Raw genomic sequence first — 17,000 nt, 5'->3', positions numbered from 1 at the left:
TGCTGAATCATTTTTGAATCGTCCCACTGGTCAGTTGTCTTCCTGGAGCTACTGTTATCTGGGCTACTTCACTATATGCTGCACTTTCCCTCTTCCTGTAGTTCCCAAAGCACTACCAACACGAAGCCCTAGTGGATAGCAGACTTTGCTGATGATTTAGGAAAGACAGATTATAGTACAGTGTGACATGAACAGACAACATTAAGTTTAATGTTAGGCTCTGCTGCCCTCATGTCCTCTGGCCACCCCCACTCATGGAATTTTACATGAGCTGTCTCTTTTCTCACTCATATCTCATACAAGCCAATTCTTGCCCTTCTCTACACTCTTTCTCCAAGAACTGGTACTTCTGTTGTACCCACCCACAAGCGAAAGACCCAAAACTCCTCCTATTTTATTACTTACACTAATATAATTCTTATTTGTCTATACGTCTTCCACCTAAGCTCTAACCAGAACCCTTGCCCTACGTTACCACCCACACCCTTAAGGCATTTTCCCCATATCAATCTGAAATTTTCATTTTCCCTGGGCCAATTGTCACAAACTGTAGCCAGATTCTAAAATAACACTTTTTCAGGAGAGGGTTCAACACGGCCGAGTAGGAGGACATGGAGCTCACTGTCCCTGAAAAACACATCAAAAATACATCTACATGTGGAGCAATTCTCATTGAAAACTGGAGACTGGCTAACAGACTCTTGTACAGCCAAGGTTGTACGAAAAACCCACACAGAATCAGGTAGGAAGGGAAGAGAAGTGGTCAGGTCAGGACCTGCACATCTAGGAGGGGACACAGAAGAGGGGGAGGATTACATGGGTTCAGAGATCCTCCCTGGGGAGTGAGCCGTGCAAGCCACATATCGGGCACTCCAGCTTGCGGGGGCAAGTCCCCTTGGCTGGTCTGAAAACCAGTGGGACTGACAGTGGAGCTGTAAGAAACCTAGACTATGCTCACGAAGAACGTGTGCACACACTTGCTCACTCCTGAAACAAGGTAGAGGAAGCAAAATGAGATTGTCTGGGACTCTGACAAGTTCCCTACAACTGCCCCAGCACGCGCCCCAGCCCGAGCCCCAGCCCGAGCCAAGTGTCCGCTCCAGGCCCTCTTGTTCCATGGCACAGCTCCACACTAGCGCAAGGGCTGATGGAACCAGGGGGAGTGCACAGTTGTGCAGGATGGAGCCCACTCGGACCCAACATGGCATCATAACAGGGTGAGGGTGGCCATTGCTGGCGCCCATGGAAGCAGCAGATCTAGAACTCTGACTGGGTCCAGGACCGCCACAGCCCATTCCCTGACCCATGCTGAACATCCACACCAGCCTCTCTTGCTCAAGCACTGCTCCCCTCTGGGGCGAGGGTGCAGGCACTGGGAGGGGGGAAAGCACACAATTAGAGGGATTGGAACCAGCTCAGATCCGACCCTTAGAGCTTTTGCTCCAGCAACTAAGGACCTGACCCCACTCCCAAAAAAGTCCTGTTGGCCACTGAGCAGTAGAGAAGCCCCAGCTCACACCTGGCTCTGGCACTAGCCCCTCTATCTCCAGCCCCACCTCCTACCAAGGTGATAGCTGCCAGCACACCCTGGGGGAAGATATGACTCATGCTCATGTCAGATACAGCTCTCCTTGCAAAGCCACTGGGCACACACAGACTGTATAGGGATGTTCCCACACAAGCACACCCCTTCAAGACCAGAATAGGTAACTGTTTCACACAATATCATAGAGACAAGAAAGTTAAGCAAAATGAAAAGACAGAGGAATTTATTTCAAATGAAAGAACAAGAGAAAAACCCTGAAAAAGCAACTAATGAAACAGAAATAATTTACCAGATAAAGAGTTCAAAGCATTTGTAATAAGAATGCTAACTGAATTAAGGAAAAGAATCAATGAACATAACGAGAATTTTAACAAGGAACTAGAAAATATAAAAAGAACCAGTCATAACTGAATACAATAACTGAAATAACTAGGAATTAACAGCAAACTAGGTGATACAGAAGAATGTATAAGTGATCTGGAAGACAGAATAATGAAAATCACCTAATCAGAACAGCAAAAAACAAACAAACAAAAATTTTAATGAGAACAGTTTGAGGGACCTCTGGGACAACATCAAGTGTACCAGCATTTATTTGCATTATAGGGGTCCGGGAATGAGAAGAAAGAGAAAAAGGTAGAAAATATAGTTGATGAAATTATGACTGAAAATTTCCCAAACATGAAGAAAGAAACAGATATCCAGGTACACAAAGCACAGATAATCCCAAATGAGATGAACCCAAACAGACCCACACCAAGACATATCCTAATTAAAATGGAAAAAGTTAGAGATAAAGAGAGGATTCTAAAGGCAGCAAGGGAAAAACAAAGAGTCATATACAAGAGAATCCCGATGAGGCTATCAGCTGATTTCTCTGCAGAAACTTTGTAGGACAGAAGGGAGTGGCATGATATATTTAAAGTGCTGCATGATATATTTAAAATGCTAAAAGGGAAAAACCTGCAACCTAGGATACTCTACCAAGCAAGATTACCATTTAGATAAAGAACTTCTCAGACAAGCAAAAACTAAGAGTTCATCAATACTAAACCTACCCTAAAAGAAATGTTAAAAAGTCTTCTCTAAGTAGAAAGAAAAAGCTACAGCAATCAAGAAGTAAGAATCCCTAGGAAAGGAAAAAAAAATCCCACTAGTAAAGGCAAATATGTAGTAAAGACTATGGATCAACTGCTTAAATAAACTAGTACAAAGATAAAAAGACAAAAAACTGTAAAATCAACTATAACTAGAATCAACAGTGAAGGGATAAACATGAAGGTGTGAAATATGACATCAAAAACAAAATATGGGAGAGAGGAGTAAAAGAATGCAGCTCTTTCAGAATACGTTTGAACTTAAATGACTACCAGTTTAAAACAAGTAGGTAAAGTTATACGTCAACATATATAAACCCCATGGTGACCACAAATCAAAAACCTACAACAGATACATAAAAAGTAGAGAGAAAGGAACACAAGCATATCACTAAAGAAAGTCATCAACCCACAAGGGAAGAAACTAAAAGAACAGAGAAGAACTACAAAAACAACAGAAAACAAGTAACAAAATGGCGATAAGTACATACCTATCAATAATCATTTTAAATGTCAAAGGACTAAATGCTCCAATCAAAACACCTAGGGTTATACACTGATGTGTATAAAATGGATGACTAATAAGAACCTGCTGTATAAAAAAATAAATAAAATTAAATTTAAAAAAAAAACCACCTAGGGTGGCTGATTGGATAAAAAAAAAGATCCATCTATATGCTGCTTACAAGAGACTCACTTCAGAGCTAAATACACACAGAGACTAAATTGAGGAGATGGAAAAAAGATATTTCATGCAAATGAAAATGACAAGAAAGCTGGGGTAGCAATACTCATATCAGACAAAATAGACCTTAAAACAAAGCCTGTAACAATAAAATAATACTTTTTCTTTCTGTTATATAAGTATATATTTGTCTAAATAATGTATATAAATGCATCTAAGGAAACTGCATCTGAAGCAAAAAGTCATGATTCCTTAACAAGGAGTGATAAAGACCCTCTCCTTGACTGAACTTGAGTCAGGCTGTTCCGAGCCCTCTTCTGACTAGGCTCTGACCTTGGCTTCTGTCCTTAGCCTGCTTAGTCTAGTTTCAGCAATAAACCTGCTGGGTCAGTTTAGCAAAACTCCTCCACTCTCAATATCTGATCAAAGTCTTCAACCCTCACCCTTTACATCTTATCACCCTAGCATGCCTCCAACAAGAATCTACTGAATTGGTCTAGCAAGAATCACCCTTGTCTTAATGTTTCCTTAGTAAATTTCCTTCCACTGACTCCCAGCCTGTTCCTTGACTATAAATCTCCACATGTCCTTGCTGTATTCAGAGTTGAGCCAGATCTCTCTCCCCACTGCCAAACCTCCATTGCAGCAGTACCTCTTGAATAGTCTTCCTTACCATCTTTAGTTAGTGTCATGAATAATTTTTTCTTTAAAAGGAGTCAACTGCAACTGAAGGTTATTAGAAAGTGAAAGCATCCCAAGAAAATGACTTGTGTGTTTTCACTGAATCATCAAAATATTCTTAGTTTTTAAAAAAACATGAAAGAACATAAAGTTTGTTGGACTTAAATTCAGTATTTAAAGAGAAATTAAGACAAGAATTAATGGCATGTTGTTCTTCAAAAAAGTTAATGTCATGAAAGATAAAGCCTAAGAAACTGTTCACAATTAAAGGAGACAAATGAGATATAGCACCTAAATGCAATACATGATCCTGGGCTGGATTTTGCACTCATAGGGGAAAACATGCCATAAAGGGCATTATTGGAAAATGGTTAAAACTAGAATATGGACTGTAGTTTTTTTCTTATACTTTAAAAAATTTTTTCTATTTTGAAACAATCCCAACTTACAAAAAAGTAGCAGGTACAGAACAAAGAATTTATCTTTCTGAACCATTCAAGAATAAGTTGACAATATAATATCCCACAATCCCCAAATACTTTAATGCATATTTTATACACAAACATTCTTACAGTAAAAAACATAAAAATCAGGAAATTAATATTGATATTCTATGACCATTTAATCCTCTGACCTATTTAAATTTCTTTTTTTTAATTAATTTTTATTGGAGTATACTTGATTTACAATGTTGTGTTAGTTTCTGCTGTAGAGCAAAGTGAATCAGTTATACATTTACATATACATATATCCACTCTTTTTTAGATTCTTTTCCGGTATAGGTCATTACAGAGTACTAAGTAGAGTTCCCTGTGCTATACAGTAGGTCCTTATTAGTTATCTGTTTTATATATAGCAGTGTATATATGTCAATCCCAATCTCCCAATCTATCCCTCCACCCTTTCTCCCTTGGTAACAGTAAGTTTGTTTTCTATTTCTATTTGAGTTTCTTAACTGTCCCAATAATGTCCTTAGAGCAAAAGGATCCAATTTGGAGTCACAAGTTGCATTTAGTTATCATGTCTCTTTAGTCTTTTAACTCCTCCATCTTTCCTTGACTTTTATGGCCTTGGTACTTTTCTGTAACTTAAAAATGTTTTTTAAAAGAGCAAGGTTTAAAAAAAAAAAAGAATCAATGGCATTACTAGTAATTTTGTGACCTTAAGTAAAATCTCATTAAGAGCTCCCTCCTCAAGACTGAGAGGATATAACTAAAGCAGCAATTACATATAATCACAGTGTTTTATAGAACCATTGAGAGTTCTGTAATAATCTATAAAAAGTAGATTAGGTATCAAACTTCTGTTTTATACTTACCCTTACTAATTAACCCAGGCTTGCATAGGTGGTTCCTACTGGATGCCTTTCCCATACTGGGATTTCTAAATTGATTTCTTAGGACTGGTTTATGAGCTCCATGCAAGGCTTGGGGTTCAGAAACCAGTGCTAAGATATCAATTTATAAGCTACAAATGAAACTAACTCCATAATAGACAACAACAAAGAAAAACCAAGGAGCGTAAAAAGAAAAATTTCTAATTAGAGACACTAGTGGTATACATTTTGGGATTTCAGCATGAAATTATAAAAGGAAATAAATGTCTAAAGTTTAAAAATATGCCAAGAGCAGAAAAATTCAAATGAAAACAACTCTGTAGTTGGATATGTTAACTATATTATAATATGTAAATGTTCCTTCCAGCTTCAAATTGTTGAAATAACAAAAGGTCAGAAAGTAAGAATTCTTGTAGTATCAACCCAAGAATCTGGGATTTCACTTTGTTGGTTCTACCAGATGAAACATTTCTTCTTCCAACATAGTTTCTTAAATTACCCGGCTTTAAAACTGGAAGGGATATTTAAAAGACAAGATCTAGTTCAAGTCTTTCACTTTAAAGATGATAAAATCTAGGCACATGGGTAACAATTTTTGCTCAAAAGTACGTAATAAATGGTTGAGTCAGGACTTGATCCAAGGTCTCCTGACGCTTAGTCCAATACTTTACCCCTACACAAAAAATTAAGTCATTGATTTTGTGATAGAAAGGGAAATCCTATCCCCATGTAAATATAGGAATGAAAATTATTTGAGCAATTTACTATAGGTCAACTTAAAAGAATGAACATCTATGAGATTATGTATCTAGTTCATCCCTTCACTAGGTTCTGCCTCTTCCTTAAATTTCTAAGATCCTAGGAGTCATCTTTGTTGATGGGAACAGGTATGGTCACAAAACCCCCTGGAAATTGAGAATCTAGACCAAAGAAATTGTGTTGATTCAGGCTCTTTCTAAGAGTCTGGCCTAAGTATATGTGACCTGGGGAAATAGTAATCATAATTTCAACCACATGAACAGCGATCAAAAGAAAGCCAGTCTGCAGCAAGAGGAATGAAGATGCACAGAAAGAAGCAGAGAAGAGAAATGGAGAAGTTCTCGTGGAGGTCTAGTGCCTAGTTCCAGTTCCTTTCTGAGGCCAATATGCCTCTGCTTTGGGATTCCATGATACATCCCTGTATATTTATAAATAAATCTCTGGCCAAAAGCCAGCTCCAGTGAGATACTGCAACCAAACACTCCCAAATAATTCTATAGCCTTTGCAATACGAAGTAAAGTACACTTCAAGCAACCCTTTATCTGTGTAAGGTGATATGCACCAAAGCAAACCCATCTTTTTTCTCATTAGCTGTAATATATTTACTTTGATCTATTAATATTTTCTCATCCAATCCTCTTTGTAATGCTTTGAGACAAACATTAGCAATTTAACAATTTGCTCTAAAATCCTGGAACAGAGAAAATCTAATTAACCCACAGGAGTTGAACCAATGACAGTGACATAGCAGTTACTCAACCTACTGGCTAACAGAGAGAAGCATGTGTAATTGATACATAAATGAAATGTATACACATGGAAGAGGAAAATCATAAAAGTAGAAGGTGCCAATATTTTTCCATGTCTATTCATGGGAGATATTGTTTTGACTTTAAGCCGTTAATTTTCTTTAAGTAAATATGTACCTAGAGTAAAGAGCATTCATTCAGGTTGTGATACTGTTTGATTCCCCAACATTAGTCTTTTCCCAGATGATGAAACTAAGCCTAACAGCAGTTTTTAACATTTTCCCTTGCAATTGTTATTGGCTTAGAAATGAGCATGTGATTTGAGTTGGCCTAATTAGTTTACCATCTCCCACGAGTTTAAATGGGTTGTATATGGCTGTGTTTTTCAGGACTACCGTCACCCTGGGTGAGATGACTTTTTTTTTTCCCGAACTGCAAATCTAGTAATCAAATTCAAAGCAGTTTCTTCTCTCTCCCTCTTCCTTCTTCCCTCTTCCCATCTCTCAATCTCATGTGAACAAGGAAGCATGTAGTACCAATCAGGAATTGTCATCAAAAGGAGAAACAGCCCTTGACGAATTCAAGTGACCGCAGAGCAGAGAACAAGATAAAATCGGGGTTCTTACTAACATCACTGAACCACTAAGTCAACCAACTCCAGAGCCAGTCCTGCCCCTGGAAATCTGATTAAAGCCATAATGATCTTATGAAGCTAGTTTGAGTCAGAGATTTCTATCATTTTCTGCCAAAAATGTCTTAAATAATTTAACCCCCACTTAGTCTACTCAAAATAACCCAACTTCCTTTCGAGTTCTCAAAAGCCAACTGACTTGTCTGAACTCTGAATTCTAATTTGAGTTTCATAAACGGACCTACTGATCAGCAAGGAATGCATTTCTGACAGGCCCTGTATATCTCCTATGACAAATTAACTAATTGGCATTACAGTGTGCAGTCACCTATGAGTTTAATTTTATGCCTCTTTTCTTGGAACTATCTTATCCTTGGACGAAGAAAGTTCCTGATTTTTAGAACTTTAAAATTATTATGATAATCATGGGCCAGAGGTTTATGACATGCTGTATGAATATATTAATCTGTATTCCAAAATATACTTGTAAAAGTGGTCTGGGGCTGGGAGAGCTCCCCCATTCCTCCTGGGGAGTGTCCCAATCTCCCCTTGGGAAAAGAATCAGAGGGAATCAGCCACACATGCACATCTTGTTAGCCAGATTCACTGCCCTGAGACAAAGTCACCCTTTCATGGCAAAACTGCTTTCACCACCAGCAAATGCTCTGTCATTTAGTTGTTATTACTTTAGTATCTGAATTTAGTATCTCTCACTGGCATAAAATTAAACTATCTTTATAAAATCATCACCTCAGCCCTGCTTGCTCTGTAAAACCCCTCTGGGAAAACAAAAGTCTCTTAACAACATGGGTCATTGAATTTCTAAGCCACTTAACAGATGACATTGGAAACACAGGTGAACATAATTAAAATCAACTAATAAGATACTTGCTAAACTTGAAACAATTTAATTTACTAGATTTACTGCAGAAACTGTCTTTTTTCTATTGTGCTCCAGCTCTCCCAAATAATATTGTCCTTAATTATTGTTTCAGGTCAACTTCCAGGAATCTGCTTATTCCACCCAACGCTTTTCCAATTCATCAGCACGATTCCCCCCTTTTTTTTTTTTTTTTGGCTGCGCTGGGCCTTCATTACTGTGTGCAGGTTTTCTCTAGTCGCGGCGAGCGGGGGCTACTCTCCATTGCGGTCCACAGGATTTTCATTGTGGTGACTTCTCTTGTGGAGCACAGGCTCCAGGCACGTGAGCTTCAGTAATTGCGTCACGTGGGCCCCAGAGCACACAGGCAGGCTTCAGTAGTTGTGGTGCACGGGCTTAGCTGCCCCGCGACATGTGGGATCTTCCCAGACCAGGGATGGAACCCATGTCTCCTGCCTTGGCTGGTGGATTCCTAACCACTGGACCACCAGGGAAGTCTTGATTCCTCCCTCTCAAGCCAGGTTTAAAATTATTATATTCATGGATACATATTTCTATAGGTTTCATATGTCAGTCCTGTTTCTCTGATTAGATTGAAGACAGGGTGATTCTCTTTTCCCGAATACATAACCCAAGTACACAGTACTGTAACCAGAAATGGGGTCCAGCTGCTCGCCGCTCAAAAACCAATAAAGAGGCAAGGTTGATGGAAAGGAAAGTTTGCTTTATTTTGGATGCTGGCAATGGGGCGGGGGTCAGGGGGGGCAACTCCCCACCCCCAATGACAACCAGTGGGCAAGAGCTTTTATAGACGGAGGGAGGGGGCTACGTGCAGAAACAGCACAGCCAGCTCTGACAGTCATCTTGAAATTGGTCAGCAGTGGTCTGACCAGCATCATCTTGATTGCTTTAAGTACAGTTAATCTTTAGTTCCAGGGTTGGTTTGTTCCCATTTCTTTGAGGCCAATTCTCAGAATTGTGGCAGCTTATGTCATGGCTTCAGTCTGGTCATCGTGTAGGTAACGTCTTCCACCTGGTAGAGGTTTCAGTATGGATAAGACAGCTCACAGGATATGGCTCAGAACACTACCTATAACCCTTGAGGAGAAACTAAATGTCCTTAACTATGCTTAATGACTAAACTATTAGTATTTAGTCTTGTTGGACTGTTTTTCTTTGTTTCTGCATTTTCTCACTTCTCTGATTAAACTTATTCTTTGGCTAAAGCTTTTCCACAGAAACAGGCAGGCAGAGGACATGGGGGGCAAGCACCATAGGTTCCTGCTCCATTTCAGTACCACACAGCACACTATACCTCAAAAAGTTAATCTGCTATTTGTGAATATGTGAATAATTTCAAATTCAAATTAGTTAATAATTTTTAAATAGTTTGTAAGGCATTGCAGGGACACAAGATGAGTAAGGAGGAAAGTCAAGAAAAGAACTCAGTGTTTCAGATTACAAGGCAGAATAAGATGGATGATATAAAAAACATAACAGTTTCTCTGGATGCTCAAAATAAGGAAAATAATGGAAGGATGGAAGAATCAGCAGAGGCTTCATTTGGAAGAAGATTTCTGAGATGAGCCCTGAATGAAAAGTAGTCATTTCACCTGTGTAAGTGGAGGTATAGGAAACAAAATTAACAAAGGCAGGTAAAAGGAGAGTATAAGAGAGAGTCTAGTGACAGCTGAATTTTCCAGATTTGTTGGAACCTAACGCCCCAGTGGTGAAGGAGTGAAATACTAGCAAGCAAAATGTATGGAGAGATAGACTAAAAATCCTTGAGTTCCAGTATAACAAATTCATACCTAATTTGACAGGTTTGTTATGGAAACATTGAAGATTTTTTAATAGGAAAGTATATGACTTTAACTTCCCTTTGGAAATCTATTCTGAAAAAGGAAGAGACCAGAAGGTCAATGAGGAAGTTATGAGAGAAATACCATTTAAGAAACAGTGAGGACTCAACCAGGCAGAATTTCACCCCTCAGAGGAGAGCTGGCAATGCCTGGAGACTCTTTTGATGGTCACCACTGGAGTGGGGAGTGTGACAGGCCAGGGATGCTGCCAAACATCCTACAATAGACAGAACAGCCTCTCCAACAGAGACTTATCCAGTTTAAAATATCAGCTGCTCTAAGGTTGAGAAACTGTAATTAAGACAAATTAATTTACAGAAAAGTTTACATAGTACAATTTAAAAAAAAATAAAGTTTTCTACTTAAAAAAAACAGTGAGAATACCATTTCACACCTTCTAGTATGGCTGTACTGAAAGAACAAAAAAAAGGAAAATAGCAAGTGTTGATGAAGAGTAGAGAAAATGGAAGCCTCATACATTGCTAGTAAAAAAGTAAAATGGTACAACCATGTAGAAAAGTTTGGTAGTTCCTCAAAAGTTAAACAAAGAGTTATCACAATTTAGCAATTTCATTCCTAGTTATATATTCAAAAGAATTGAAAAGATATGTTTTCTACACAAAAACTTGCACATGAATATTTATAGCAGCATTATTCATAACAGCCAAAAAGCGAAAAAAAAATTCATTAACTGAAAAAATATAAACGAATTGTGGTATATCCATACAATATAATATTACTTGGCAATAAAAAGGAATGACGTACTGATGCATCTTATAATATAGATGAACCTTGAAAATGTTATAAGTGAAAACACAAAAGGCCATACACTGCATGATTCCATTTAAATAAAATTTCCAGCATAGGCAAATCCAGAGAGACAGAAAGTAGATTACTGGTTGCTAGAAGATAGGCAAAGGGAGAAATTGGGAAGTATGGGGTTTCTTTTTGGGGTGAGAGAAATATTCTGAAATTAACATTGGTGATGGTTGCATAATATTGTGAATATATTTAACAGTCACTAAACTGTACACTTTAAAATGGTCAAAATAGTGAATTTTATGCTAAATGAATTTATCTCTGTTTTTAAAAAAACAAACCAAAAAAGAAATAGTGAAGAAAAGAAGTACAATGGTGGTCATGTGACTAGAAAGACAAATGAGGGAAATTTTAAGGAATTACAATCTACATGTTTTTACAACTAACATATTTCATCGGCACTAAGACACCATCAATTTTAAGATACACCACAGGGGCTTCCCTGGTGGCACAGTGGTTGGGAAGCTACCTGCCAATGCAAGGAACATGGGTTCAAGCCCTGGTCCAGGAAGATCCCACATGCTGCAGAGCAACTAATCTCATGCGCCACAACTACTGAGCTTGCACTCTAGAGCCCGCGAGCCACAACTACTGAAGCCCACACGCCTAGAGTCCGTGCTCCGCAACAAGAGAAGCCACTGCAATGAGAAGCCCGCTCTCCACAACTAGAGAAAGCCCGTGCGCAGCAACCAAGGCCCAACGCAGCCAAAAATAAATTTAAAATAAAATAAATTTTTAAAAAATTTAAATAAAAAAATGATACACCATAATTTTATATACCACTAAGAAAGAAAAATACTGCCAATTAAACTATAATATCCCAAAGATGGCAAGAAGCAACTGATATCAGAGATTTTAACTTGTAAAAAAAGTGCTTTAGAATCAAAGAAATGTGTAATTGGATATAGGAAATAAAGGAAACATGCAGTTAAAAACAAGATGATCTAGTTTGTGCAGAAACACAATGAATTCAGTTTGAAGCACCACGGGTCCCAAATATGTTGTTTGGGTATTTATACTGAGATTAATGAATTATTATTTAAAATACTGTATATACTAATTCAATGGGTGGGAAATTATACTTTAAACATATATAACATTGGGAATTTTAAGAACTACAAGCCTGAAAATCAACAGTCAGAAAAGGTAAAGCCATTCTCAGGGAAAGAATCCATGACATTATTTTTAGCATTAGGAGACACCCTCATATTCAAAAGCCCAGGGTTCCACCATTCTGAAATCTCTTCTCCAGCTTCCTCTCAAAACACTTCTTAGCACGTTGTTTATGAAAGAAAATAAAAGACAGTCCCTATCTTTAAAGAAACTCATCAAAATGCAGCACAGAAAGAAAGGCAGAAAGAAGGCACATACCAAGCATTCAGAAGAATGTTAATGCGTATTGTTGCCAAGGTAAATACTCAATTTGATCATCATTTATTAAGCACTTAGTATCTTTCAGGACTTTGAAGTGCTCTCTGCAGGATACAAAATGTAAGTAAACACATCATTATTGTAAAGAGGCTGGAGGTTGGAGTGGGGGTGTCAAAAAAGGACACAAATAATAGATATGAGACAGAATAAGTTTTGCTTCATGTAGCTATCTATGTGTGAGGAGTAAGGGGATGGAAACACAGTGAGTGCTGTGGGGATTCAAAACGGAAAAGATCATCCTGGATAGAAGAGCTGGAAATGGCAAGATAGGTATCAGGAAATGGACCTTAAGAATATGTTAGTTTGGTAGGCAGGACAGGCAGCAGTAGGTGTTCTAATCAGGGGAAACAGTTTCAATAAAGCATGGAGGCAGGAAGGCTCACAGTGCATTGGAGAAAGGTCTATCTTAGGTTGATATGAGACCACAAATAGGGAAACCTGGAAGATAAGGTTTGAAACACAGGTTGGGTTGTAGATAAATGGTCTTGAATGCCAGAGTGAGCTCAGTAGGGATTAGAGAGTTCTTAATGGTTTTAGACTAAGAGAATAATACAATAAAAACTGTTAAGAATACTAATCTAACAACATTTTGAAACACTGACTGGCAGAGGGAGCTCTGCAAATAGGAAAATTAGTAAAAAGGCTATTGTGAGTGTTAGCAAGTAGTAAGAAGGTGATTACACTTATCTACAGTGTAATAATAAAAACAGAAGGAAGGAAATGAAAGGCACATGGCAGGTAGAATACACAAAGCTTGTAAACAATGCAGAAAGCAAGGTAAAGGGAGGTTTCAGAACAATAAAAAAAGAATGGAGATGCTAGTGTCAAAACAGGGAAGTCCAAGAAAGGAGTCTGGAGCTGTGAAAGAAGATGAGGTTGCTCTGTGAACATGAACACTATTAAAATAGAAACGTCTAGGAGCAAATGGAAACTCCTGCCTAAAGTTTGGATTAAAGGGAAAGAAATCATAAAAATATGATAATAAAGCCTAGAAAATCAAATGCTAGATGGAAATTTTTTAAAGGTCATTTTAAAAAAAATTAGGCCACTAACAACTTTCCAAAAAAGTTTCAATTAAAAGATAGAGATGGAAACCAGACAAGTAAAGAAGTGAAATGTGGGTAGTGAGAAAGTGGAAACAGAGTATATATCATACTTCTAAAAAGTGTAATTGGGCTTCCCTGGTGGCGCAGTGGTTGAGAGTCCGCCTGCCGATGCAGGGGACACGGGTTCCTGCCCCAGTCTGGGAAGATCCCACATGCCGCAGAGCGGCTGGGCCCGTGAGCCATGGCCGCTGAGCCTGCGCGTCCGGAGCCTGTGCTCCACAATGGGAGAGGCCACAACAGTGAGAGGCCCGCGTACCGCAAAAAAAAAAAAAAGAAAAGTGTAATAGAACAACTTAAATATTCAATAATAAAATATTAGTTAAAGTCTGGAGGAGATAATAGAATACTATGGCTTTTTACCAACAGGATCAGAAGTATTTCAATATTTTAACAATTGGCATCACCTTAATAGGGTATATTAGCTGCATATAAGCCCTGAATTTTCCCTAAGGAAAAGCACAAGTACAACAGGATACATGAAAAGACTTGTTATGCAATTCTGATTCATCACAAAACAGAAAATGGATGAAAAAAAAATGTGGTCAATTCATACAATGGAATACTCTACGGTAATGAAAATAAACAAAGTACAGCTACAGGCAATGTGGATGAATCTCACAAAAATAGAGTTGAGAGAAAAAAAGACATGAAAGAACACATACACTATGACTCCATTTGTATAAAGCTTTTAATCAGTAAAACTAAACTATATTGTGTAGAGAAGCATAAATCATAAAAGAAATGCAAGGAAATTATTATTAGGATTGTGAAAGAGAAGGATGGATATAGGAGGGATTCTGGGTCAGTGGAAATGTCCTTCACTTTATAATTATTTGTTAACTTACCTAATAGGTTTAATGACCTTTACTCTGTTATCTTATATTTTGCAATAAAAAAAGAAAAAAAACACGTAAACAGAAATCCCCAAATAGTTGGAAGCAATGAGGGTTTGCAGCTGAAATATGACACCACAAATGATGATGTGGAGAGAGATGGGCAAAGTTGCAGATTACGGCAACAAAAAAGGAGAGAAAATAATTGGAGAATAGAAGAGCAGAAATGGTATTTATTCAAAGACAATTCTACACAGGACACAGAGCACCCTGGATAGAAGAAGAACTTCTTAAATCAGAAAGAAACTTCCAAGGCAAGTTTCCCAAAGAAAATGGGCACCAAGGGCAAAGTAAGCAAATATACTGTTTCTTTGTTCAATTCTTGTTTTATTGTGTGTGTGTCTTTATACAGTTGCTAAAAGAAGCGTCCTTGGGAATTACTCTCAGAAAGCAGCAGTTTAAAGTTGATCAAAAGCTAAGTCCTCATCAACAGATGTATGGATAAAGAAGATGTGGTATATATATACTCATATAGGTACTTTCCTGGTGGTGCAGTGGTTGAGAATCCACCTGCCAATGCAGGGGACACGGGTTCGAGCCCCGGTCTGGGAAGATCCCACATGCCTCAGAGCAACTAAGCCCATGAGTCACAACTACTGAGCCTGTGCTCTAGAGCCCGTGAGCCACAACTACTGAAGCCCGCGTGCCTAGAGGCCGTGCTCCACAACAAGAGAAGCCACTGCAATGAGAAGCCCCCGCACCGCAACAAAGAGTAGCTCCCGCTTGCCGCAACTAGAGAAAGCCTGGACACAGCAACGAAGACCCAACGCAGCCAAAAATAAACAAATAAATTTTTAAAATATATATATATACACACATGTACATACACACTCACAATGAAATATTAGTCATAAAAAAGAATGAAATCTTGCCATTTGTGACAACATCGGTAGACCCAGAGGGTATTAAGCTAAGTGAAGTAAGTCATACAGAGAAAGACAAATGTTGTACGATTTCACTTATATGTGGACTCTAAAAAGCAAAAACAGATAAACAAACATAACAAAACAGAAACAAAATCATAGATACAGAGAACAGGTGATTGCCCAGGGTGTGGGGGTGGGGCGTTGGGAAGATGAGAGAAATAAGTGAGGGAAATTAAGGGATACAAACTACTAGTTATAAAATAAACAAGTCACAAGTATGAAATGTACAGCATAGGGAATATAGTCAATAATTAGTATCTCTGTATGGTGACAGATGATAACTAGACTTTTCATGATGAGCATTTGAAATGTATGGAATTAGCGAATCACTATGTTGTGTGCCAGAAACTAACATAGTGCTGTAGGCCAATTATACTTCAAAAACAAACGAACTCATAGAAAAAGAGATTGGGTTTGTAGTTACCAGAGGCGGGAGGGCGGGACAGCGAGGAATTGCATAAAGTTAGTCATAAGGTACAAACTTCCAGTTATAAGACAAATAAGTAGTAGGGATGTAATGTACAACATGGTAAATATAACCAACACTGCTGTATGTTATATATGAAAGTTGTTAAGAGAGTAAATCCTGAGTTCTCATCACAAGGAAAAACATTTTTTTCTATTTTTTTAATTTTATGTCTATATGAAACGATGGATGTTAACTAAACTTATTGTGGTAATCATTTCATGATGTATTTAAGTCAAATCATTATTCTATACACCCCTTAAACTTATACAGGGCTGTATATCAATTATATCTTAATAAAACTAGAAGACAAAATAAAGATGATCAAAAGGATACGAGTGACCCTCATGCTAGTTATTTACTCTAGGAAATAACTGTGAATTTGCCAAAATGCTTAGTACAAAGGTGGTCAATTAAATATTATTTCTAATGGCTAAAAAAAGAGAGATTTGAGTAACTATGCCATAATCATAAAATAAAATTTGTATTCATTAGAAATAATGTTAGAGAATATGGAAAATATTCATTCTATATTAATAAGAAAAAAGTAGATTATAAAATATTACATACAATATGGTCCCATGTTGTTGTAGTTTATCTTATGACAGGGCCGAAAGTAAGCTCATCACATGAGATGAATTGTGCAGAAGCACAGCAGTAGAGGGCTGCCGCTCGCTCAGGCAAAACAGCGCCGTCTGTCCCGCTGTGGTAGCTTTTATTAAAGCATTATCTATGTTAACATTTTAAGACTTGTTTTCTTAACACTTCAGAAATGCCAAAGCAGCAACCTATGTTTTTATTAATTATACAAGCAATAATTGGCTTTCTTGAAAACATGCCGTGCTTCGTCCTTGAGCGCAAAAGCAGCACAAAGTTCCCACCTTTATTTTGATTATACTGAAGTAACACAAGGACATTGCCTTGTGTTCCCACCATACTGATTATACCGAGGACATTCTCATGGATCAGTGCCCAAAGCACTCAATGCTTCTTCGCAGGCCCCCGGTTTGCCGAGGGGGGGCGCTCAAAGCATTCAGCACTGTTCACAGTTCTGGCTTATTCGCATGCCCCCGGTTTGCCGGGGGTGGGGGGGGCTCAAAGCAATCAGGACTGTTTGCAGTTCTGGCTTATT

General features: G+C 38.1%; 1 protein-coding gene across 1 annotated transcript in view; it reads left to right on the top strand.

Moving 5' to 3' along the window:
• The first annotated feature begins 14,748 nt into the window (after positions 1-14,748).
• LOC103072325 (alcohol dehydrogenase 4) overlaps positions 14,749-17,000 on the top strand; it is a 27,670-nt gene continuing 25,418 nt past the window's right edge. The window contains 1 exon segment of the mRNA XM_007472247.1: positions 14,749-14,766. Coding sequence (XP_007472309.1) covers positions 14,749-14,766 — 18 coding nt within the window.

The sequence above is a fragment of the Lipotes vexillifer genome, unplaced genomic scaffold (assembly GCF_000442215.2).
Source record: "Lipotes vexillifer unplaced genomic scaffold, Lipotes_vexillifer_v1.1 scaffold49, whole genome shotgun sequence".
NCBI classification, from domain to species: domain Eukaryota; kingdom Metazoa; phylum Chordata; class Mammalia; order Artiodactyla; family Lipotidae; genus Lipotes; species Lipotes vexillifer.
This window is presented reverse-complemented; position numbering and strand designations above follow the sequence as displayed.